This window comes from Varanus komodoensis, unplaced genomic scaffold, assembly GCF_004798865.1.
Source record: "Varanus komodoensis strain SLA01 unplaced genomic scaffold, ASM479886v1 scaffold10, whole genome shotgun sequence".
NCBI classification, from domain to species: domain Eukaryota; kingdom Metazoa; phylum Chordata; class Lepidosauria; order Squamata; family Varanidae; genus Varanus; species Varanus komodoensis.
The window spans coordinates 31,812,435-31,833,263 of NW_025335269.1; the positions used below are offsets into that span (position 1 = coordinate 31,812,435).

At 40.5% G+C, this 20,829-nt stretch overlaps 1 protein-coding gene across 3 annotated transcripts in view; it reads right to left on the reverse strand.

The window, feature by feature from the left end:
- ASAP2 (ArfGAP with SH3 domain, ankyrin repeat and PH domain 2) overlaps positions 1–20,829 on the reverse strand; it is a 109,066-nt gene that overhangs the window by 16,314 nt on the left and 71,923 nt on the right. For all 3 annotated transcript variants that reach the window (XM_044418394.1, XM_044418386.1, XM_044418377.1), the window contains exons 13-22: positions 16,627–16,675; positions 15,775–15,941; positions 13,986–14,119; positions 13,170–13,264; positions 8,298–8,487; positions 6,771–6,856; positions 6,461–6,576; positions 4,464–4,531; positions 3,036–3,149; positions 253–505 (exon numbers count right to left, since the gene is read on the reverse strand). In XM_044418394.1, coding sequence (XP_044274329.1) covers positions 253–505; positions 3,036–3,149; positions 4,464–4,531; positions 6,461–6,576; positions 6,771–6,856; positions 8,298–8,487; positions 13,170–13,264; positions 13,986–14,119; positions 15,775–15,941; positions 16,627–16,675 — 1,272 coding nt within the window. The remainder of the gene's footprint in view (positions 1–252; positions 506–3,035; positions 3,150–4,463; positions 4,532–6,460; positions 6,577–6,770; positions 6,857–8,297; positions 8,488–13,169; positions 13,265–13,985; positions 14,120–15,774; positions 15,942–16,626; positions 16,676–20,829) is intronic.

Consider the following 20,829-nt stretch of genomic DNA (forward strand, 5'->3'; position numbering starts at 1 on the left):
ATTTATAAACTAGGCCCTGATACGATTTTCTGTTTATGTTCAATAAAGCATTTACCTTCAACTAAGTCCATTTTTCATTTCTGCACTCTGTGCAAATTCATCCCAAATTAAAGCAAAGAACATGAAGGACAGGACAGGGACAACACCAACAACATACAGATCTAACACCTACCTGGATAAAGTAATGTAAAAAATGAAAAGAAACAGAGGTTTTGTAGTTCCACATTCTGTAAGCTATTACGGCCTTCATACCTTTTCCAATGTTCCTGGGAGGCAAGGGAGGGGCGCTTGTAACAGGAGCAGCAGGCTGGGTGGGAGGTGGGCTGCTACTGAGTATGGCTCCGTAGGTCTCATTCTGTAATAAGCTCGGCATAAAACCTCTCTGTTTGTCCTTGGCTATATTGGCAGCATCTCTTGCCAAAGATGCTACGTTGGGCTGAAGTTGGCTTGATCCTAGTTGATAGAAACTTACAGGTCTGTCTTCTCTTCTATTAGGGCTTGGTTGCTTTAAAAACAATAATCAGAAATAAGATAGCCACACTGGGAAGTGTTTCAAGTCCTGATAAAAACTGTAATGAACACTAAAAACAACAGAAAAGGAGAAAAGCACCAGAGAGCTAGTACCTATTTAGAATAATGGAGGGTGTAATCCTAAATATGTTTAACAAAGGCTCTGCTACACCACTTTAACACAGTAGGACTAACCTCTGAATAAACATGCGTAGAACTGTGCTGCAAGGCATGCTGCAGACATTTCAAGAAAAGGAACAGCGTGGTTTTGCATTTCCTTGTACATATATTTAAAATTGCCGGGCCAATATCAGTGAAGCAAGACTTCATTTTTAAACACCTGTCAGTTGTAAGGGCAAAAGCTGTGGCCCACCAGATATTCTGGGACCACGATTCCTAACATCCCCAGCCCGTGTGGGCTTACATAATTCAACTACTTCTGAGCAGCCATCAGTTTGGTACTTGTGCTTTGAACAAGGCACTTGTCATTTCTGGGCCTTAGCATGCCCACTTTGCCAAACACTTTTGCAACTTTTGACTGGTTTTGCAGAAGGCAGTTTTCAAAAATGGTCAGATGTTCAAAATGTGTCCTTTTTGACTAAACTAAGGGGAAATGTTTGTGGCTTTTTAATGTCTTAATGTCAGGCAAACGTTTTGCAGATTAAAAGAACTTGCACAGTATGCTATGAAAGCAATGATAATATAGCTCAAGGCAAATACTTACGCAGTGCCAAGGTACAACCATGCTTTCAGACATAAGTTGTGTCATTAAGAACCTTTACTTTCTTTTTCACAAGTCCCTCTAGTCTGAAAACGCGTTAACAGGGAGGAAGCAGTTAAGTACCTTTTAATCCTCAGCTTTAACACTGAACTGGACCACAAAAGAGTTGAGGCCAAATAACATACACTCATCAAAACAAATACGGTGTTTTACATGTCATACCACTTCTGCCTGAAACAGAAACTTTTTATCAGGCTCCCAATCTAGGTGGCGATTGAAAAAGGACAGTGCAAATGGAATGGTAAGACACTGCCACTGAACTTCTCTCTTCTAATAAATTAATAAGTGCAATAATGAATAAATCTAGTCTTCATCTGGAACATAATTATACAACTGTCATTTGTGCATTGCATTAAGCTATACTGATGTCACACCAGAGCACAGATTTTTGCAAGAACATAATCACTATCTACCTTAGAAACATTTTACAAGGAATATAATGATGATGAAAATTCCTTTTGCTGAGAGCAGGAGCATTCCTATTTTCAGATTCTCATTTTCCGATCTTAAAATTATATAATTCTATACACATGGGGTTTTCATAACAGCAGCTAATGCAGAATTTTCTCTTGGATGTGCTCAATTTTAGAAATTCCCGCAATTAAGTGGTGGGAAGACATATTGCTGCACTAGATGCATTGAACCACAAAATGCCGTGGCCAAGTTCCTTTGAAAGGTTTTGTGACTAGTGAGCTGTTGTGTTTGCCTGGTGCAATGCTTTGAGTCTTCCTGAGTAGCATGGAAAGGCAAACCACTGTATGGAGGGTTTCATCAAGGAAACTGCTTCCTGTTCTCACAGCAACATATCCATGTTGAGTTGTAGCAACCCCAGTGATCTATTCTCACTGCTAAAGCCCAGGTGTTCATGCTCTTTACCACCCGGAATCCATGTCACCCACTGAGATGATGACAATGCTGCTTGATCCCAACAACTGCAGAACAGATGCCTGCAGAAGGCAAACCAATAATACTCTGTCTTGCTCTCTGTGAGTGACTAAGACTTCTTCCCCTCAGCCTCCAGGATGTCAGAGGGCCAGAAAAGTCTCATCTCAGCTCTCCCTGTCATGCAGTAGCAGTTTGTTCTATATTGTGGCTTCTACACTATTTTACTCAAGTACTGCTATAGAAGTAAACAAATTCTGTCCCAGGGATGGATAAGGAACCACCCAGAAAACTTCACCTATTGAGCAATAGAGAAATTAGATTAACAATGGACCCATGCTTCTTGATCTTCAGTAAATGAAAGACATGACATTCAGAGATCACTGGGTCAGAGCGCTTCCAGACAAGGCTTTTTTTGTTCCTTTGCCATAGCTCATTCCATCATTTTCCAGGCGATCCAGATGTTGTCATCTCCCCCTCAAAACCTGCTTGTGCTTTCCCACCACTTCCCACACAGAGAACATCCATTAAGGAAAAAGGCAGAAATGTGTCCAATGCCTTCTGACTGGTAGCATCATGGGATTTCTATCTGGAAGTACACTCAGTAAAAAGAAGGGTGGAGAACAAAACCTCATGTGATAGCTGCCTATGACCAGACATACACATAAACTCTTGGACAATTAGCAGTGGAAAAGATAATCCAGCAGAAAAGGAAACATAAAAATCATTTTTCTTTATAGCTATCTAATCCTTTACTGGCTGTTTCAGCGCAAAATAACCTTCAATTCAAAAGTAGAAAACTTTAAATAATACTTCAGTAAAACCACAAGTATTTTCAGAAATAATACTTCTGAAAGCATACCTGCAACTTCTCATCCACATCATCATCACTTTCATCCAGATCTTCATGAAGTAATCGCCATTCATATTCAACATGAACATGAGAATTAAGCCTTCCAGCCAGGGCCTGCACGAGCTAAAGAATGACATGTAAGCATCAGGAAGCACAGACATCAATGGTTTAAATTTGCTTTCTTTAACCAGATCTGGAATCAGGCCGTTTTCTACTCTCCTTTCCTCTCTCAGATGTTTTAAAAAGCAAAGTTATGCTAGATTTATTTCTGTAGGGTTGCTTGGCAATTGTGATGGTGAAATCTTGCCCACACGCCTACTGACGTGCACTCAAGTAAGGGCATTCCATTACCAGCATCCTGCCCCAATATTGGCCTTTACATAGTGCACATGAGGGTGCAGCTAGGAAACTGGCCCATGATTGTCTTCAGCCTTTTAGTAGCATAAGGATGACATGGTATGACCTTTCTAAAACAGTGATGAAATTTTGCCCCAGGAAAAAGGTATTACGAAAATCACTCTCTGCTGTATAAAAGATGTAAAAAACAACTCCTGTCCATGGAAAACTAGTGTGTCAGGGAGAAATGTTCTAAAAACATAGAATCATGCCAAATCCATCTGTGTTACTTTCCCAGGAACATGACATGGTTCTTCTGAACACATGCCAGGCCCTGAGATTAGCAATCTCTGACTAATTAGGAAGGAAGTTCCTGAAACTTAGCAATTACACAAGACTAATTGTCCTACTGAAAACCTATGATTTTAATGAGCACCATCCTGGACTGGATACTATGAAATTCAGAAGCCAGCAGACACAATGGATGCAGGAGGATCAGGACTGGAATCTCATTTCAGTTATGGATCCAAGAAGCAGATTTAGACACTCAGATTAGTTTCCCTGTCTGTCTCCTGCCTCAAAAGCACCTCTGTGAAGGTGAACAAGATTCACTGAGGAAAACACTTTTGAAATCCAAAGTTTAATAAATAAGTAATAAATAATATTTACAGTACTACTAAAGGTAACATGCATTATTTCTTAAGTGCTTTTGTTCAGAAAAGCAGCTACGTTAACATGGATGCAGCATTTCAAATGCATTCAGCTATATTTACTGGCATGTTCTAAGGATACCAACTAAACCAGTGTTTCTTAGATTTTGTTCACTATTCTTACCACAGTGGCACAAAAACTGCATGGGCAAGCGACACTTAAGCGAAAATGATGCAAAGGTGGTGGAAGCAGGTTCTAATGATGCACCAATAGCAGAAGCTGGTGCAACAAAATTTTCAGGGAAATCAGTTGTGTCAACTTATGCTACTGGCTTACCCTGGAGGCTTATGAACAGTGTGAGTGGACTGGTGCTGCTTGATACTGCCCACTATATGCCACTCAAGAAACATAGTTCTTCAATGAAGAACAGACTGGAAAAATAAATCTTACCAGCTCTTCACAGTGCGTGTGTTTTAAGCGTTTAGCTATATCTAGTGGTGTCTCCCCAGCTTCGTTAGCTATAAATCAATGGAGGAAATATGCATTATTTTTGTTAGAAAATTAACTTGTTACTAAAAATGAAAGTGGTTTTCAAATTTGAACTGAAAGAACCAAACACAGTACAATCCAGTCAAAGCTGTGCATTTTAAGGTTCCACTTATTTCAACAGGAAACAATCATGCTTAACTAATCCATGTTGTTTAGTGCAGTCAAGTTTTCTCAGACTTGTGGCAACCCTATGAACAATTGCCCTCCAAAATATCACGTCCTTCACAGCCCTGCTCTGTTCTCATAAACTCAAGGATGTGGTTTCCTTTATGGAGTCAATTCAGCTCGTATTTGCTCTTCTGCTTTTAACTGCCCGTAGCATTATTGTCTTCTTCAGTGAACTCACGCAAAAGACTTTAAGATGTTTAACTCTGGCTGGGCTGTGCACATATTATAAGACATCATACCTTAACTTAGCTGAATATTTTACTCAAATTCAATAGTATAAGCCTGCTGGTTCCTGAATCATTGAGTTAATTCAGTAATTTACCATACCATAATTATACCATAATATAATTATGCCTCACAGACACCAAGAAAATTCCATAAAGCAGTGGAGGATGAAATTCCTTTCCATCTCCATCAAGAAAGGCTGTGGATGTGCTAAACCCATGCTTAGTGCAACAATGGACTGGATGATGGCTTATAAATGGGAGCTCAGTCTAAACAAAACCAAGGTGCTGTTACAGAGTGGCTCCTCTGACTGTGTGGTGAGTGTTCAACCTGTTCTGGAGAGTGTTATACTCCCCTTGAAGGAGCACATCCTCCTTCAGTCATCATTATCACTTAAGGTCCAAGTGGCCTCAGTGATACCTGTCTTCTACCAGCTTCAGCTAGAAGCCCAGCTAGGCTTAGGATAAGAATATCCTGGTTTCAATAATCTATACTCTGGTAAGCTCCAAGTTAGATTACTGCAATGGACTCTACACAGGGCTGCCCTTGAAGACTGTTCAGAATTTGCAGCTTGTGCAAAATGCAGTAGGAATGAGAAGGTCTGAATAGACCTGGCCCACCTGCATTGGTTGTCTGTATGCTTCCAAGTCTAATTAGACTTCCAAGTCTAATTGGGAACCCTCCATGAAAGAAATTAGGAGGGTAGGTACTCGGAGGAGGGCTTTCTCTGCGGTGGCGCCCAATCTATGGAATGCGCTCCCCACAGAGGTCCGCCTGGCGCCGTCGTTATTTGTTTTCCGGCACCAGGTGAAGACCTTTTTATTTAAGCGTCATTTTAATTGTTAACAATATTTGCTTATTTATCTGGCCAGAGCGACTTCTTTTATATTTTATATTTATTTTATATTGTTAATTTTAATTTTATATTGTTATTTTTGTATTTTATTGTATTTTATTGTGTTGTAAGCCACCTCGAGGCTTCGGCAAGGGGCGGCATAGAAATGTTCTAATAATAAATAAATAATTCAAGGTTCTGGTTTGAACTTATAAAACACTGGTGGAGTGCATGCCCATCTTGAATCTACTGAGAAATTACAATCAATGCAGGAGGCTTTTCTTTTGAGTGCCACCATGGAGGGACACTTGGAAGATGGCAAGAGGGCCTTCTCAGTGTAGGCCCCCTGCTTACGGAATAATCCCCTTATCTTTTTGGCACCAAGCTAGAACTGCCCACTTCCCCCAGCCATTTAATGACATTCGTCTTGTATTAACAATGGTTTTAGCTATTACATAATTTTTCCATTTTGTATACTGAAAAGTGTTTGTTCCATTTAATTGTACTTTGGTTTGTGTTTTTTTAATCTATTGTGAACCACTCAGAAAACATCAGCTTTGGATGATATAGAAATAATGCCATGAAATGAGATATAATAAACAATTCTAAAAAGATCTATATCAAGTAAGAAAGGAATGGTCAAATTTATTGCAAGCCAGTACCCTTTTACCTATTTCAATGGAAGCCTTGCCTCTCAGTAGCAGTTTGAGGCACTCCACGTTATCTGTCAAACAGCAGTAATGCAGCGCTGTGCTACCTTTACACGTCTGCTTGTCAAGGTTGCCACTACACAGAAAGAGAGAGGTGAAAGCTTGAACGTACAAGATGGGGTAGTCTGGGTCACAAAACCTACAACCGATGCAATAGCTACAGAAGCATGTTCGCGCCATACTAACAAACGTTTCGACTGAAGTCTTGACTTCCTCAGTAAGGCAACAGAAATGCAAAGGAAGTGGTTTGATCGTTCTGGAACGACTCACCTGTTCTGCACTAGGAAGTCAACTATGTGAAGAGAGGTCCGATCAACTGATCTCACAGCAAGATGAAGGGCCGTTTCATCTTGTTCCTAAAATTATAACAAACACAATGCATGTTTCTGACTGATCTTGGTATTTTAAAAACTCAGTATTTTTTAAATGCCATGCTTATTATTGCACTATGCTAAACTTTTTTTTTTTTAAATGGCCATAACCAAAATTGGCCATATTGAAATCTGGCTTCTACACAGATCCCTGCCCCCTACCCCCGCAAAAAGAAAAAAGCTTCATCTGTTGGGTGTGGAGGAAAAGAGAATTATTCTGAATAAAAGGGAAGCCATGCTTTAGAAGGGAACCACTCCCAGATAATCTTCTGGTATTCTTTTGCCGTCACTCTGTGATTGAAAGGGTAGTAGAAGCTTCAATAACTGGGAAAAGAGAGAGAATGTGTGTATTGAGCATATAGTAACTGGCTTAGAGTCTGCCTTGAAAGTTGTGGACAGGGTGCAAAAACAAGTAGATAGTACAGGATTAGAATCTATGGTTGTGGTGATGTTTGTACAAATGACACTGGGAAATGTAATCTTGAAGTAATGGGAAAACATGTAATTTGCTAGGTAGACCAAGACTCTCAAGGAAACATTTTTGAAAATTTTATTTTATGCACAAAGCCAGGGTTTAAAAAAAAAATCTTTTGCTCCATAGCTCGAACAACATGCAGGAGGAGCGTTAATGATGGAAGTTGACCCCACTGCACTTCAGGTCACGAGCCCTGTTCATGCACTGCAGTGAGCAGAAAATCACTTGCAACTGTGGCTGCCTAGAGGAGGAGCAGGGAGGGAGTGAAGTGCCTGCAATGGCCCTAATCATGTGTTGGGCTCCATGTGGATCCTTTGCAACACAACCAACCCACCTTGACTTGGTGCCAAGAGTAGGCTGTCAGGTCCTACATAGCCAACCTATGCTTTTGCCGGCCAAGGAGATGACTGCCAGCAGGTAGAGTTGGGGAGGTGAGTGGCTGAGAAGATAAAAACAGCTCTAGAAGGACACCCAAGTTGGAAAGGATTGAGAAATAGTGCCATAAAATCTAAACTCAGTCCATAAAGCTGCATGTTAAAAGTCATAAATATAAAACATGTGAACACTTTTGTTCATATGTTGATATTTTTACACATATCTTCAATGGAAAATGTTTCTATGCACAATCTTTCCATGCATGTATTCGGTGACCTATTTTTAATAATTCATTTAAAAATTTATAACAGATGCAAAGACTTTTAAAGTCTTTTTGCTGACTTCTTTTGCAAATAATATATCAAGAAAAGTTGTTGTTTTTGTAGTTATTTTCATTTTTATAACCATTATACAGCTGAAGCTCTATGGATAGTTTTCATATTAAAACAGAAAGGGTCTGAACAAAACCAGAAACAGATTTTATCATTAAAATATTACAAATACATTAAGATCCCACTTCCATCAAAACAGTATCTCATGTTCATACAGTAGGTAGCAAGAGGTTTCAACACTTACATGTCCATTTGCTAGTGGAATTTTCTCTGTTAGATCCACACCATCAGCATATACTTGAACCAATCCAAATATGTCTCTTGTTCTAACTGCTTCACAGAGGCTTTGTAGTTTAGCTAAGTTGTCAGAGTATTTTTTTCTTGCATATTTTCTTTCAATATATTTGGCATTAATATAATCTTTTCGTGCATTCCTGAAATGAAGAATGAGCTGACATGAACTATTCAGATATTGCTTTTATTAAAATATATTATGGTGAATGCAATTCTACAAATAATATTTTTAAAAAATTCATAAAAACTGTTTGGGCTTCAAATTGTAATATAATTTCCTTCTTTCTCTGATATGTACAAGAAAGTTTTGTATTCATGATCATATATTTGACAATAAATATTGTCTTGATGAATACAGTACACTGTTTAATTAGTACAAACTAAATACATAAATGGGTCACTTGAAAAAAGCTATTTTCCTTAGCTATTTTCAGAAAAACATTAAACTTATTTTGCAAATGAAATTAAAACTGTGAGCTCACTCAGTGGATGTGAGCCTTCCGCTAAACAGGAAAAAAGATATACTGTTCTGTCAGTCTTTTACAGTGTTAAGCCTGAGATCAATTGTTTAAGATTACTGTCATCTATGATTTAACAAAGGGTCTGTTACAGACTGCCGAGGATAATCAGATCAAGCATGCTCTGTTCAAATGCTGATCCTGGAGGCTTCATTCTCCATTTGTCTTGATACGTTTAAGTACAACACTTTTTCTTTGCTGTACACATGCACTCAACCCTTCTTGTTGCATCACCTGCATTCGGAGTGCTCACCAGATTATTTTTAATACAAGTGAAGAACATGTGCCAACGGCTACAGGATGATATTACACTGAGATATAAAATGTACAGATAATTTCTTACTTCAGTTGTCTATGGCACCTTCTCCCATTATTTCCTTAGAAACTGATGGACCATGTTCATTAAGTCATGCCCTTAGCAATATGTCACGAAAGTAGGGAATTGGGTTCTAGCAAAGAACGTAAGATTTCAGATGCCCTGCTAGTGCAGTTTCCTAATAAGCTGCTGCTTCATTTATTGGGCCATGCCCAATTTGTGTCCCTTTCAGTTGCTCCTTTAAATCAAGTGAAGTAATTTGATTAAGGAAGCTTCAAACACAATTGTATCTGAGAAAGAAGACACTTCTTAAATTTATGGGGATGACTATTTTAATGTGTTTCTTAAAATAGCTTTTAAAAGTTTATTTGGCTAATAAACAAGACTAATACAACTTCAGTGAATATAGTTCTCAAATGATCCTTTGCATATTTATAGAACTGGCTGATTTTACAGGCTATCTTAGGGCATAATTTGCTGACAATTTTACATAAGAATTATAGGCTCCAAAATTGGGGGGGGGGAATCCAATCTCACTCTACTCTTGATACACCCAATGCTTTTCAACTGATTAATGGGATCCATTATCTAAATCCCTTTTCAATGGCAGAGTTCATGAACTCTTAATTTTGTTCTAAAAGGCAATTCTCTTGACTAAAGCAAAATATAGTTTATTATTACTGAATTATTATTTCTTAAATTTCTTAGATGCCTTTCTCAAGAAAGGCTCAAGGTGGTTTCCAACATAACCAATACACAAAATTTAAAGCCACTAAAAGCAATTATCCGCTAAAGTACTACCACTGCACAAAATAACACAAATATCAGTGATGATCATAAACAATTCAACTGATGCATTAAGAAAGCTCACCTAACGCCTAGAAAAAGAAGTATTTGTTATTAGTAGTAAACATTTATACGGAATCCGAGTGTTGTACTACGCACACATAAAATAGGTTGCTTATCTTGTTCTTCGAGGGGTCCCCTGTGCATTCACACATATGGGCAGTATGCATGCATGGACCCTGTTTTCGGAAGATTCTATAGCTAAGATATATTTGGCAGGGGCCCCTCCCCTGGCCCCACCCAACCCAGAAGGGGTTCCCACCCAATCCTCAGTTCAACAGACACAAGACTGACATCGTGGCCTCATGTTCGGGGGGGGGGGCGCACCTGGATCCTGGTATGGACAGATGTACCATCAGAGGGCAACACAGAAAAGAGAAAGGAGGGTGAGTTTGTGTGGATGCACAGATGACCACTCGACGAGCTACAGTTGTGGGTAAGCAACCTTACTTTCTTCTTCTTGGTCTCTGTGCATCACACATATGAGTGACAGGTGAAGTTAACTCACGAAAGCAGGCAATGTCAATAGTAAAGGACCAATAATAGGCCCACTCTGCCAAAGGCACAGTCTGCTCTGGCACAAACATCAAGGCAGCAGTGTTTCAACAGATTCAACAGGCAGCTACTTTGCAGAGGTCAGGCAGTGAGTGACGCAGAATGCTGTGGAGGTGATTACTGCTCATGCAGGCAGGGGATGGCCTGCACAACCCAACCCACCAGGCATTGAGAGGATCCTGGGAGGCCTTTGCTTCTGCCACCATAGCATAAGAACAGTCTCTATGAGTGTCGGAAGGGCTCAGTCCTGGACTTGCAGGACACCTCAGACAACAAGGGAATGCAGCACCATCTCCACTGGGCCCAACGTTGCAGTGAAGAAAGTCGGGAGGACAATGTCTTTATTGAGGTGGGAGGCAGAGACCACCATGGGAAGAAAGAGGGAGTCTGGGCAGTGCATTGCTTTATCCTTGTGACAGATGAGGTAGGGTGGCTCCACCCACAGACTGGCAAGCTTGCTGGAGCTGTGGGCTGCGGTGATTGCTACCAGGAAGGCCGTTTTCCCAGACAGCAGGTACAGGTCCACTGGGGTCATGGGTTTGAAGGGCTTTCTTGTGAGTGCCTGAAAGATGCTGTGGGTCTAAAACCAAAGTTTAGGCCATCTAGAGGACCTGGTTTGAGAAGAGCCCCAAGTCCTCTGAAAATTATGGCAGGTCTTGGGGCACCACTGCTGCCTCTGGAGATGGCTCCAATCAGGACAGGAGGATTCTGGGTCTGACATGTAGTCATTGGAGTGCAAGGAGGGGGCCGAGGTCTGCATGTCAACAGGCCCAGGGCTGGTAATAAGGAACATACCAGTCAGATCACCAGAGTCGGAGAGTGAGGGCCAGAGTAGGCCTAGTGATGGTGCAACATTCTCCCTGGGAGTGCGATGCCCAAGATGTTTCCCTGTGCACATAATCTTGGTCTGCGCAGAACAGGCTCAGGTAAGCCTCTCTGAAGTTTCAAGAATCATAAGGTGGCCTACAGCCCCGATGATAGTTCAAGTAGTTTAAGTCCCTTCTCTGAGGTGGGAGCAACCACCAGCTAGACCCCTGATCCCAGTGTCTTTGGTGATCAGACTCAGTTTGCAAGGACTCCTGCAGGATTAGCGACAGTGGGGCAGCGCACCTTGGTCTCAAGACAAATGAAGGTGCACATTCAGGTATCAGGGATGACAAGTCCCAGATCTCACCCTTGGTGAAAGAAGCACGCTGAAGTGCCTTGGTGCATTGGGACCATGGTATCATAGTCAGGCATCCTCAGCGCCAGAGGAAGTTGGTGCACAGTGTTGGGTTGGAGCCTGATATCAAAGTGAGGTGCAGTATCAGATGGGAGAACAGCTCCTGGGCACTTAGCTTTGGGGTGCTTCTTGTGGGCCTTGGCCCTGGTCATGTCCGCCATCCTTTCAACCTTTTGGGTGAATTTCTTCACCCTGGTGATCTTTACGAAGAAGCCGGGGTTGGGCAGGGCATCTGAGGCAGCCACAGTTCAGGAAGGCAAGACAGATGAAGTTGCTGGGACCTCTGAGGTGGAAGTATGTTTGGCAGGCCTGGGGGAGCTAATCCTACAGAGGGCTCTATGGCACAGTTTGGCTGTAGCAAGCACGTTTCTTAAATGGAGTTTTGAGCACCATTGTGAGATGGGAAGAACTAGGAGAAAATGACAAAAGATATGAGAAGAAGTTTGGAGTGTCAAGAGGCTAGAGGAGGAAGGGAGATGAAGCGGAATGGATATATTTTTGTAGATTTTTTTTTTTTGAGGGAGGAAGAAATTATTAGGGGTTGGGAGAAAAAGTGGAGATTTCTTAAGCAAAGGAGGCTAGAAAGAAAAAAACATCAGTAAAAATGAGAGATAGCTAGGAAGAGCAGAGGAACTACTTCTCAATGCATTCATGATGGTGGTCAAAGAAGAACTGAGGATCGGGCAGGGACAACTCCCTCACTCCTGGGAGACAAGATAAATCTTATCTTCCCAAGACAGGCTCCACGCATGTGCAGAGCCCTTATGTGTGATGTTCAGAGATCACAAAAATGCTCTTCTTCCTTAAAACAACCTGTACATTCACATTGCAATTGAGGATGGTCTAGGACAGTGGGGGCGAACCTATGGCACATGTGCCGCAGCGGGCACGCAGAGCCCTCTCTGTCGGCACGTGAGCCAAGTCACCCCAGCATTGCCCCAGCAGCCAAGCACTGGACAACAGCGCACACAGGCACCATCTGAAAGGAGTAGCAGCACCAGGTGATGATGTCACAAGCAGCGACACATTAGTCGCGACTCGCCCGAGCTTTCGCATGGCTGGTCAGTGCACTGCCAAGGATATATGTATATTTGCTTGGACTGGCTGTGAGTTGTTTCTTTCTAAACTAAATCCTCAGTATTCAGGTTTTATTGAAGTGTTGGCACTTTGCGATAAATAAGTGTGGTTTGGGTTGCAGTCTGGGCACTCGGTCTCTAAAAGGTTCGCCATCACTTGTCTAGGAGATACAGAGAAAAGCAGTTGGCCTAAGGACACATAGCAAGATCACTGAAGGTTAAGAAAGTTAAGCTGGGGGTTTTTCTGTCTAAACTGACACAGTCACTGTTTTCCATGTTTCATACTTACATATCACTGCTTGGATTTGGTTTGACTAACTCATCCGCAGGCAGGCAAAATTCCATAATCTCATTGAATCCTGCATTCCCAATATTCTTGGCAAGCTGTCAAGAGAAATATCAACATCTCAAGCAAGTGAATTCAGAGGCCGCTCATTTTCCCATTTTCCAAGACAGCAAGAACTCAAGATGTAACATTAACAAAAATACTGAACTCAGTTCCCCAGCATTAATGCTCTACTTACAAGCAAAATTCATTACTGCACAATAATCCAACAAGGAATTATTCCAAACTTGCTATTATAATATTATAGGGATGTTGGACCTCTTTCAGCCTGAGTACCAAAATTAATTTCAGATAAGCTCTCATGGGCCACACTCCAGGGGTGGGCAGGTTTCAAAGTGAAGGGGTTTGGGTCAAAATGCTAAAAGTGAGAGTAATGCTTAGTTTAAAGCTTTTACTACCACCAAGTAGGCTTTGGGAGAGACATTCCAACCATCAAAATGGGAAAAACACTGCAAAAACCAAGAAGCCACCAAATAGTTACTGGTTGGAGAAAAGGGCTGAGGCCAAGGTAAGAGGTATGTCCATCTGGGCAACCCCAGAAGCCCAGACTGGGACCCCAAGTGGGTTAGATGTGGCCCATGGGCCTGAGGTTCAACACTCCTACTTCAGAAACAACCTGTTCTGGTACATTTCCTTATTGGGATATAGAGGTTCTTCCGAGAAGTATAAGAAGTAAATCTGAATAATTACAATGATGGGCAAAAATACACCAACCAGTCACTCACTCAGCTTTTTAATGATAGCAACATTGTTACTGACCAGCAATTCAGATGTTCCCAGCACATCTAATGTAAGTGACTGCATTCTAGAATAATGGACACCAAGTTCTCGATGGATTCCTGAACATTCAATGCAAGTTAAAATGCCCAGATTCGTTGAGAGCCATGTAGGATCTGAAAATGAAATAACAAGAAGTTAGAATACACAATACAGTGTAATGATACAATTTCTCTTCAAGGAACAGTAAATTTATTCATACAGCCAACAATTACATTGTGGTTATTCACTATTCCAGCTTACATCCACAAAGAATCATGCAAAAATCATCAATATTTTGCATTCTCTGAGGAAGTGTTGGATCCAGACTACATTAGTTTTACTTACTGCCCAAGTGCAATTAACCTTGTCTATATGTGACCCCATGTAAATGGAAAGGGAGACAAAGGAAATTAAGCCTATGGACTGGGGACCTAGCTTTTAAACTGGATAAAAGGCTGTCTCCAGTAATATAGTTTTACATATATATATATTTACAAGATCGTGCATATTTTCCTGCTCCTACACACACACACACACACAGAGAGAGAGAGAGAGAGAGAGAGAGAGAGAGAGAGAGAGAGAGCGAGCGAGCGCGAGGGAGAGAGAGGGAGAGAGAGAGTTAGGAAGACTAGAATAGAACACTACTACCCAGAAATAAAATTATAAAATGTGGATAGGAGCTGGAAAATATGCATAATCTTGTAAAAATTAAATTGCATCCTCCTCTAAGTCAGGAGTGGGCAAAAAGTAGATCTCCAGATGTTTTGGACTTCAACTGCAAGTATTCCTGAACACTGGCCATTTGGCAGAGACTTCAGGGAATGAAGTCCAAAACATCTGTAGATCTACCTTCTGTCCATCTCTGCTCTAAGTTATAAGGCCCAATACTCCTATGTGACCATCATTCTGCCTAAATGGAATTTGCATGGTTAGAAAAACAAACTATAAGTGGACCCTGTGATGTGTTCCTGTTTGGTGTTCCAAATAGCAATGCCCCCTTCCATTTGCCACCCTGGCTTTCTACCTCTGACATTATGTGCTCTGTGGTTAGTACATGCTGCCATCTTTCTTAAAGGTTTTTTTTAACTTCTTGACCTTTATTCTTAAAAAAAGCTAAACAGCATTTCTCCAGGCATGTTGATACTTCCCTCTTATTTGCCAGTAGCAATATTTCGGCTATATAGCTATCATAATTCAGCACTTGATGTCACTATTAGTATATACAATGGAAAATACTATAACTTTGTCTTGCTCACTTGCCTTTGGGCAGCAGCAGCTGCCCCCTAGCAATCTGATGAAAGGGTAATTCCCAAATGCTGGCTCTATTCTTGTTTGCCTCCAACAGTAAAGCAGCAGACCCAGCACTGATCTGAAATAAAGACCTATGACATGTTAGCCAAGAAAACATGTCTCTTGTTTCACTTTTTTCTTACAAGTGAAAGGAGAGGCTTCCTGCCAGTGCTGCCTTTAAAAGTATGAATCTGGGTCCCAAGTCACCATATTGGTAGGGGCAGAAGGTGCACTGCTAGAATGACCAGCATGCAGCCAATCATGCAGCCAATTTAACAAATGAAAATAGATAGGGAAAAATGCTTCCATAGTAACATGAACACATGAATGCATATAAACTGTTTTAGTGATATTGAGCATAGTCTGCTTGGCCTTTCATACTGGTGTTTCTGGCAGGTATGTTTAATTAGCTTAAATAGTGTTTTACATGCTTATGGTAGTGGCTTGAGGACAAATCTTTATAAGAGAAATAAATATTATGGCAGCATTTTGAAGTCACCTTGAGCTCCACAGTCACAGCACATGTCATTTCCAGGCATCCTTTGTATATCAGAGATTATTTCTTTTGTCAGTTCTTGGACAATATTGTTTTCTCCTGTATTGTCATCGCCTTTGAATGCATTATTTAAAGCTTCTTCTTTACTGTTCTGTAACACTGATATCCAGCTTGAAAACAAAACAAAAGAGTCACACCTTTTTCCCTGAATGATTAAACAAATGCAGACAAAGTGCGCAATTAAGAAGTTTGGTTCTCGGATCACCTCTCAGATCAACACTTTCATGCCGTATGAAGCTGCTAGCACAGACAATGTGGCCCTTTCAGGATCATGGCGTCTACCAATCCCCCAAGTGATTAAGAAGAAAGTGCACTTTCTTCCACTTACCTTCACTCACCCTTCACCTCCTAATCGCCACACTTCTCCCTACCCCACTGATTTTAATACTCTATCTGATATCACTCCAGTGATTTTAACACCACCACCAAGGACCCTGCATCAGCAAGGTCTTTGATGATGGAGGGGCTCCCACCTTGCTCCAGCTACCTTTCAGCAGGGGACCCCCCTCCAATTCTGATAAAGTGAATGGAGCAACATTGTTCCATTTACTTAAATGGAGTGAAGACAAAAATGCCTGAGATCTCCTACTGGGTATAAAGGACTACAGAAGGTGTTTTTTGAATGCAAAGATTTATAGTTACAGAACGTTTAGTCTTCCTAGCTTCCTTGTATGATGGCAAGAACTAGGGACATCGTTCTTACATAAAAAGATGGACTTGATCGACTGTGGACACCACTATCATTTGCAAGTGAAACAGCAAGGATAACGAAGAAAAAATATTAATGCAGCTTACATTTGACAGTCCTGCTCATCCTCTGCTTGGAAATGATATGTTCTATCATCTATAAAATGACAAAATATTTCCAGTATTAATTCAAATAAATGTGTGCATTGTTGATTTCAGCAGAACAGTTATACCTATTTCAGTATTCCATTATCAAATACTTGATCTTGCTACTGGAGTTTAATTAATTTGACAAAAGATTACACACAATTAAAATTATTCATGGAGAAGATTCAAGTGGCATTAAGTGGCTCAGAAGTAATTGAATTTAATACAGTCTCATGTACAAGATCAAACATTATCAACACCAAGGTTACAGCACATTCTTGTGATATGCTCAGAACTAGTTGGCAAGTACAGGCATTTACATAATCTATGGAATGACATTTCAACAACCGCAGGAGTTGCAACTACTTTCCATCCATTCATCCAACTGGAATACAAGTGTTTTGGGCCAAATGGGAAACAGTTCAGTTTTATTCTTAATGCTTATCATAATGACATGTATTATAGTAGGTTTCCTGGAAGCATCTGAGTGGCAACTGATGGAAACCAGATCTTAGGCTAAATTACCCTTGGTTCCTAACTAGCAAGGATGTTCTTATGTTCTTATAGCATGGATTCCTCCTTGCTTACCTACAGAACAGTTTTTTCTTTTGTTCCTTGACTGGACCAGTAGATGGAAACCCGACTTTCTATCCTCCAACCATGGCAATACAATAGGCTATACGGTCTCCCAACGAATTTTCCCTGACAAACATTGCAATTTGATGGACAACTTCTAGCTTTTGAAAGCTTTTTCAATTTCCTGTGCCCAGGAATTACCACCACCTGCCTTTTCTTTTGCAAGCCAAATAAAGAAGTAATGGTACCTTAAGGAGGCCTTACAACAAGGTCATACTATTTTTAATGGGAAAGAATTAAAAACATTTCCCATGAAATGATTCTTCAAAAGATCAGGGTACAAAGGGCTCCGTTGTTGATGTATTGGCTTAAACTTTGTGTGCCTACTTGCAAGGATAGTTTGATATTCTCTTTTCTCCAGAAGCCTCAGCTCCATGCAATTTGGAGGCCTGTGGATTACTGCCACTGTGTTTGCCATGGATCAGAATGAAGATCTGAATGATGTATCACCTGAACAGCATGGAAAACACTGCTTCATGTATGTGTATTGCACTGCCTTGGTAATATTTCAACAGAACTGTTCACATACCAAACTGTTCACATATGAGCACTTCTTTTCAAATGCTTCTTCCATGGTGAAAATATTTGGAACATACATGGACAGTGAACTTGAGTATGTAATCCATTACATCAACTGGAATGTTTATCTTTACAAAAACATGGCTAAGCTTCAAAGTTCCCATTTCATCCACTAAACCCAAGGGAGGAGGTTGTCACTGCAGATCCCTCTTCAACTGGCAGCCCCTGAAAACTGACTCAAGAAGATTAGAGTGTTCTCAAGAACAGATTTGTATTTGTGTCTATGGGGGGGGGGGGATAGCAGATGAGAATGGATTATCAGTGATCTTTCACATGTGGGTTGGAAGTGCCTTCCACTTCTGCAGAAGGATCTTTGGGACCAGGCCCATTATGAGCTATGTAATTGGGCACAACAATAAACCAGAACATTTAACTGTAAATGCACGTAAGGAAAAGCATGCCTCTGGATCTATCTGGTGTAGAAATGTTCTTCAGAGCACAGAATGAAATAAATAAGATGGGTTGTGCCAACACAATTTGTACAACAGCAGAGGGGGAAAAACCTAGTACTAAATAATATTTGGAAACCTGAAGAATGCTAGAAGTATGACCAAGGCCAGCATTTTTCTTGTATTTGGTCACATTCAGAAAGGGTCTTAAATAAAAAGGCAGTCATTTTGATCTGAACCTCAAAATGTAAAATGGGGGATAGTAACCCACGGGTATTAGTCATAAGGCAAGCAGCAAAGCACAGTCCTAACTAGTGAGGTACATTTGAGACAACAAAAAACAGGGTGACAATAAACAGAAGAACAGAGTAGAAAAATGTTTTAGCTAATACAAGGAGCAAGTGGACTATATTAAAGGAACAGTGTTAATTTTGCTGCCAGAAGAAAATGAGGAAAAGAAAAAGTAAAGAGGGAGGGAGGGGAGAAAGAGATAGAATGTCCCCCATTTTCAAAATAAAGTCTTGACTTTTAGTTATTAGGTCTCAAAGAGTTTGTCTAAGTTCTTTTTTTAATCGGTATTCATTTGAAACTTTATTAATGAAAAGTGCCAACAAAAAAGATAAAAGAAAATAATACCCCAACCTAACCTAAGAAGGCAAACTCGCCTGACCATATATTTCATTCCAGAAAGACAGTACCTAAGCGTTGCTACATGAGAAATGGTTAGGGTCAATTTCCTACCATTACCATGCAACAGAAGCCAGTACAGGACAGGCTATGACGAAGTAGATAAATAAACACATGAAACAAGTTCTAAAGAAGAGGGAGCTCTCAAAATTATAATTGAGGTGAAAATAGGTGTAGCAAATAAACATAAATCAGGGAGCCAATAGGGAGGTTCTTGGAGGTTGAAAATAATTTCAAGAGCCCCTAGAGTAGCAAGGGGATATGAAACCTCCATTGTGTTATGGATTTGGTTTACAAGCTGCTAAGTAACAGTTATTAGGTTCGCCGGTCATAACTGAGATAAGCATACTAAAATGGGTGGTTCCCCAAATTATAGTTTGGGGACTCTGTTTTTGGCTGCCTAATAACCTGTCATTCTCTGGGTGACTCAGAGACTACTAAAACTACTGGGTGACTCAGACTTTACTACTAAAACAATTCAAACCATGAACTCAACACAAATACAATTAATCAGCAGTTCTCAAGCAATCACAGTAAAATAGAGGGGAAAGCTAACAGGCCATGCCAGCAGTAGATAAGGACAAACCTATTAAAGTTCTTGCACTGTGCTGTAGGCTAGCATCCTCCCTCTTCCCCACCCCAGCTCCCCTCTTTCTCTCCCTTTCCTTTCACTGTTTGATTGACAATAGTTTAGCACCTATTCTAACTAGAATTATAAAGCTGATCAGGAATGGCAACAAACCAGGATATTTAACAATGCTTTGAAGTAGGCCAAGCCTGGACAAGCTTCAACTCTAGCTAACACTGATACAGAGACTGTTTTCAACTATGATCAAAGCAAATAATGGCAGTGAAGCAAGGATTCATGCATGGAAGAGGAGAAGAAGGGAGAGAAGGGAACAAACCAATCTAGGGTATTGTTCCTGATTATAAATAATACATCTGCATCAAATCATTATCAAGAGCATCAAAAATAAAGAGGAGGAGAATTTAAATGTAGAGCATAAACAGCCATTTTGGAATACTATGTAGCAAAGAAGACAAGTGTGTAGAAAGATAAAACGGAAACAGAAAAACAGCGAAAAACAGCCAACATGCTTTACTCCTAAAAGAACCACATGGAAAGAGGTTATCAGAATACCAGTACACATATTGTCAGATAATTGTAGCAACAGGATGGATGACAGCCAGTGTAGTTCTAGTGATAGAAGTGATTTCAAGAATAGAACTGGGAGAAGGGGCGAACCCCTTTCAGCCCTGAATGCCTTCAATATTTGCACCAGACGGAAACTACAGAACAGATTTTCGTGAATGCAGTGGAGAAGAAATCTATTTCTGCAAATAAACTACTGCTTGCACAATGTTAGATTTCACCATGTCCTTTACGATGGTAGAAGTGATACCATAGTTAAGAGCAGACCCATTTAAATTAACCTACTCAAATCTACCCATTGAAGCCAATCATTGATAACTTAATTCCCTATTTCTTTTAATGGGTTCATGCTAGGCAGAACTAAGTCTGGATCCAATGTGAAGATCAATAAAACCCAATAAATCACCAAAAGAAAAAGTTGTTTTAACAATTTGTTGTTAATAGCTTTCAAGAGAAATTGGAGACTGATCATTCAAGTCTCTGATACTAGAGGTCTACCACCAAATATACAGCCATTCAGTTTAGTATGTGAAATCCAACATATTCATCTTTCCTCAAGGCCTGCTGCCTTTTCCTAAACTGCCCTCTCTTCCCATTTTCCTGAAAGTTACGGGCCTGCCTGTAACTTTCCCTACTGTCCTTTGGCTCTGTGAGACTTAACTCTATGCCAAAGTGACCTTTCCTTTGATTCTCAAACGATGCACCATGTGGACTGATCAG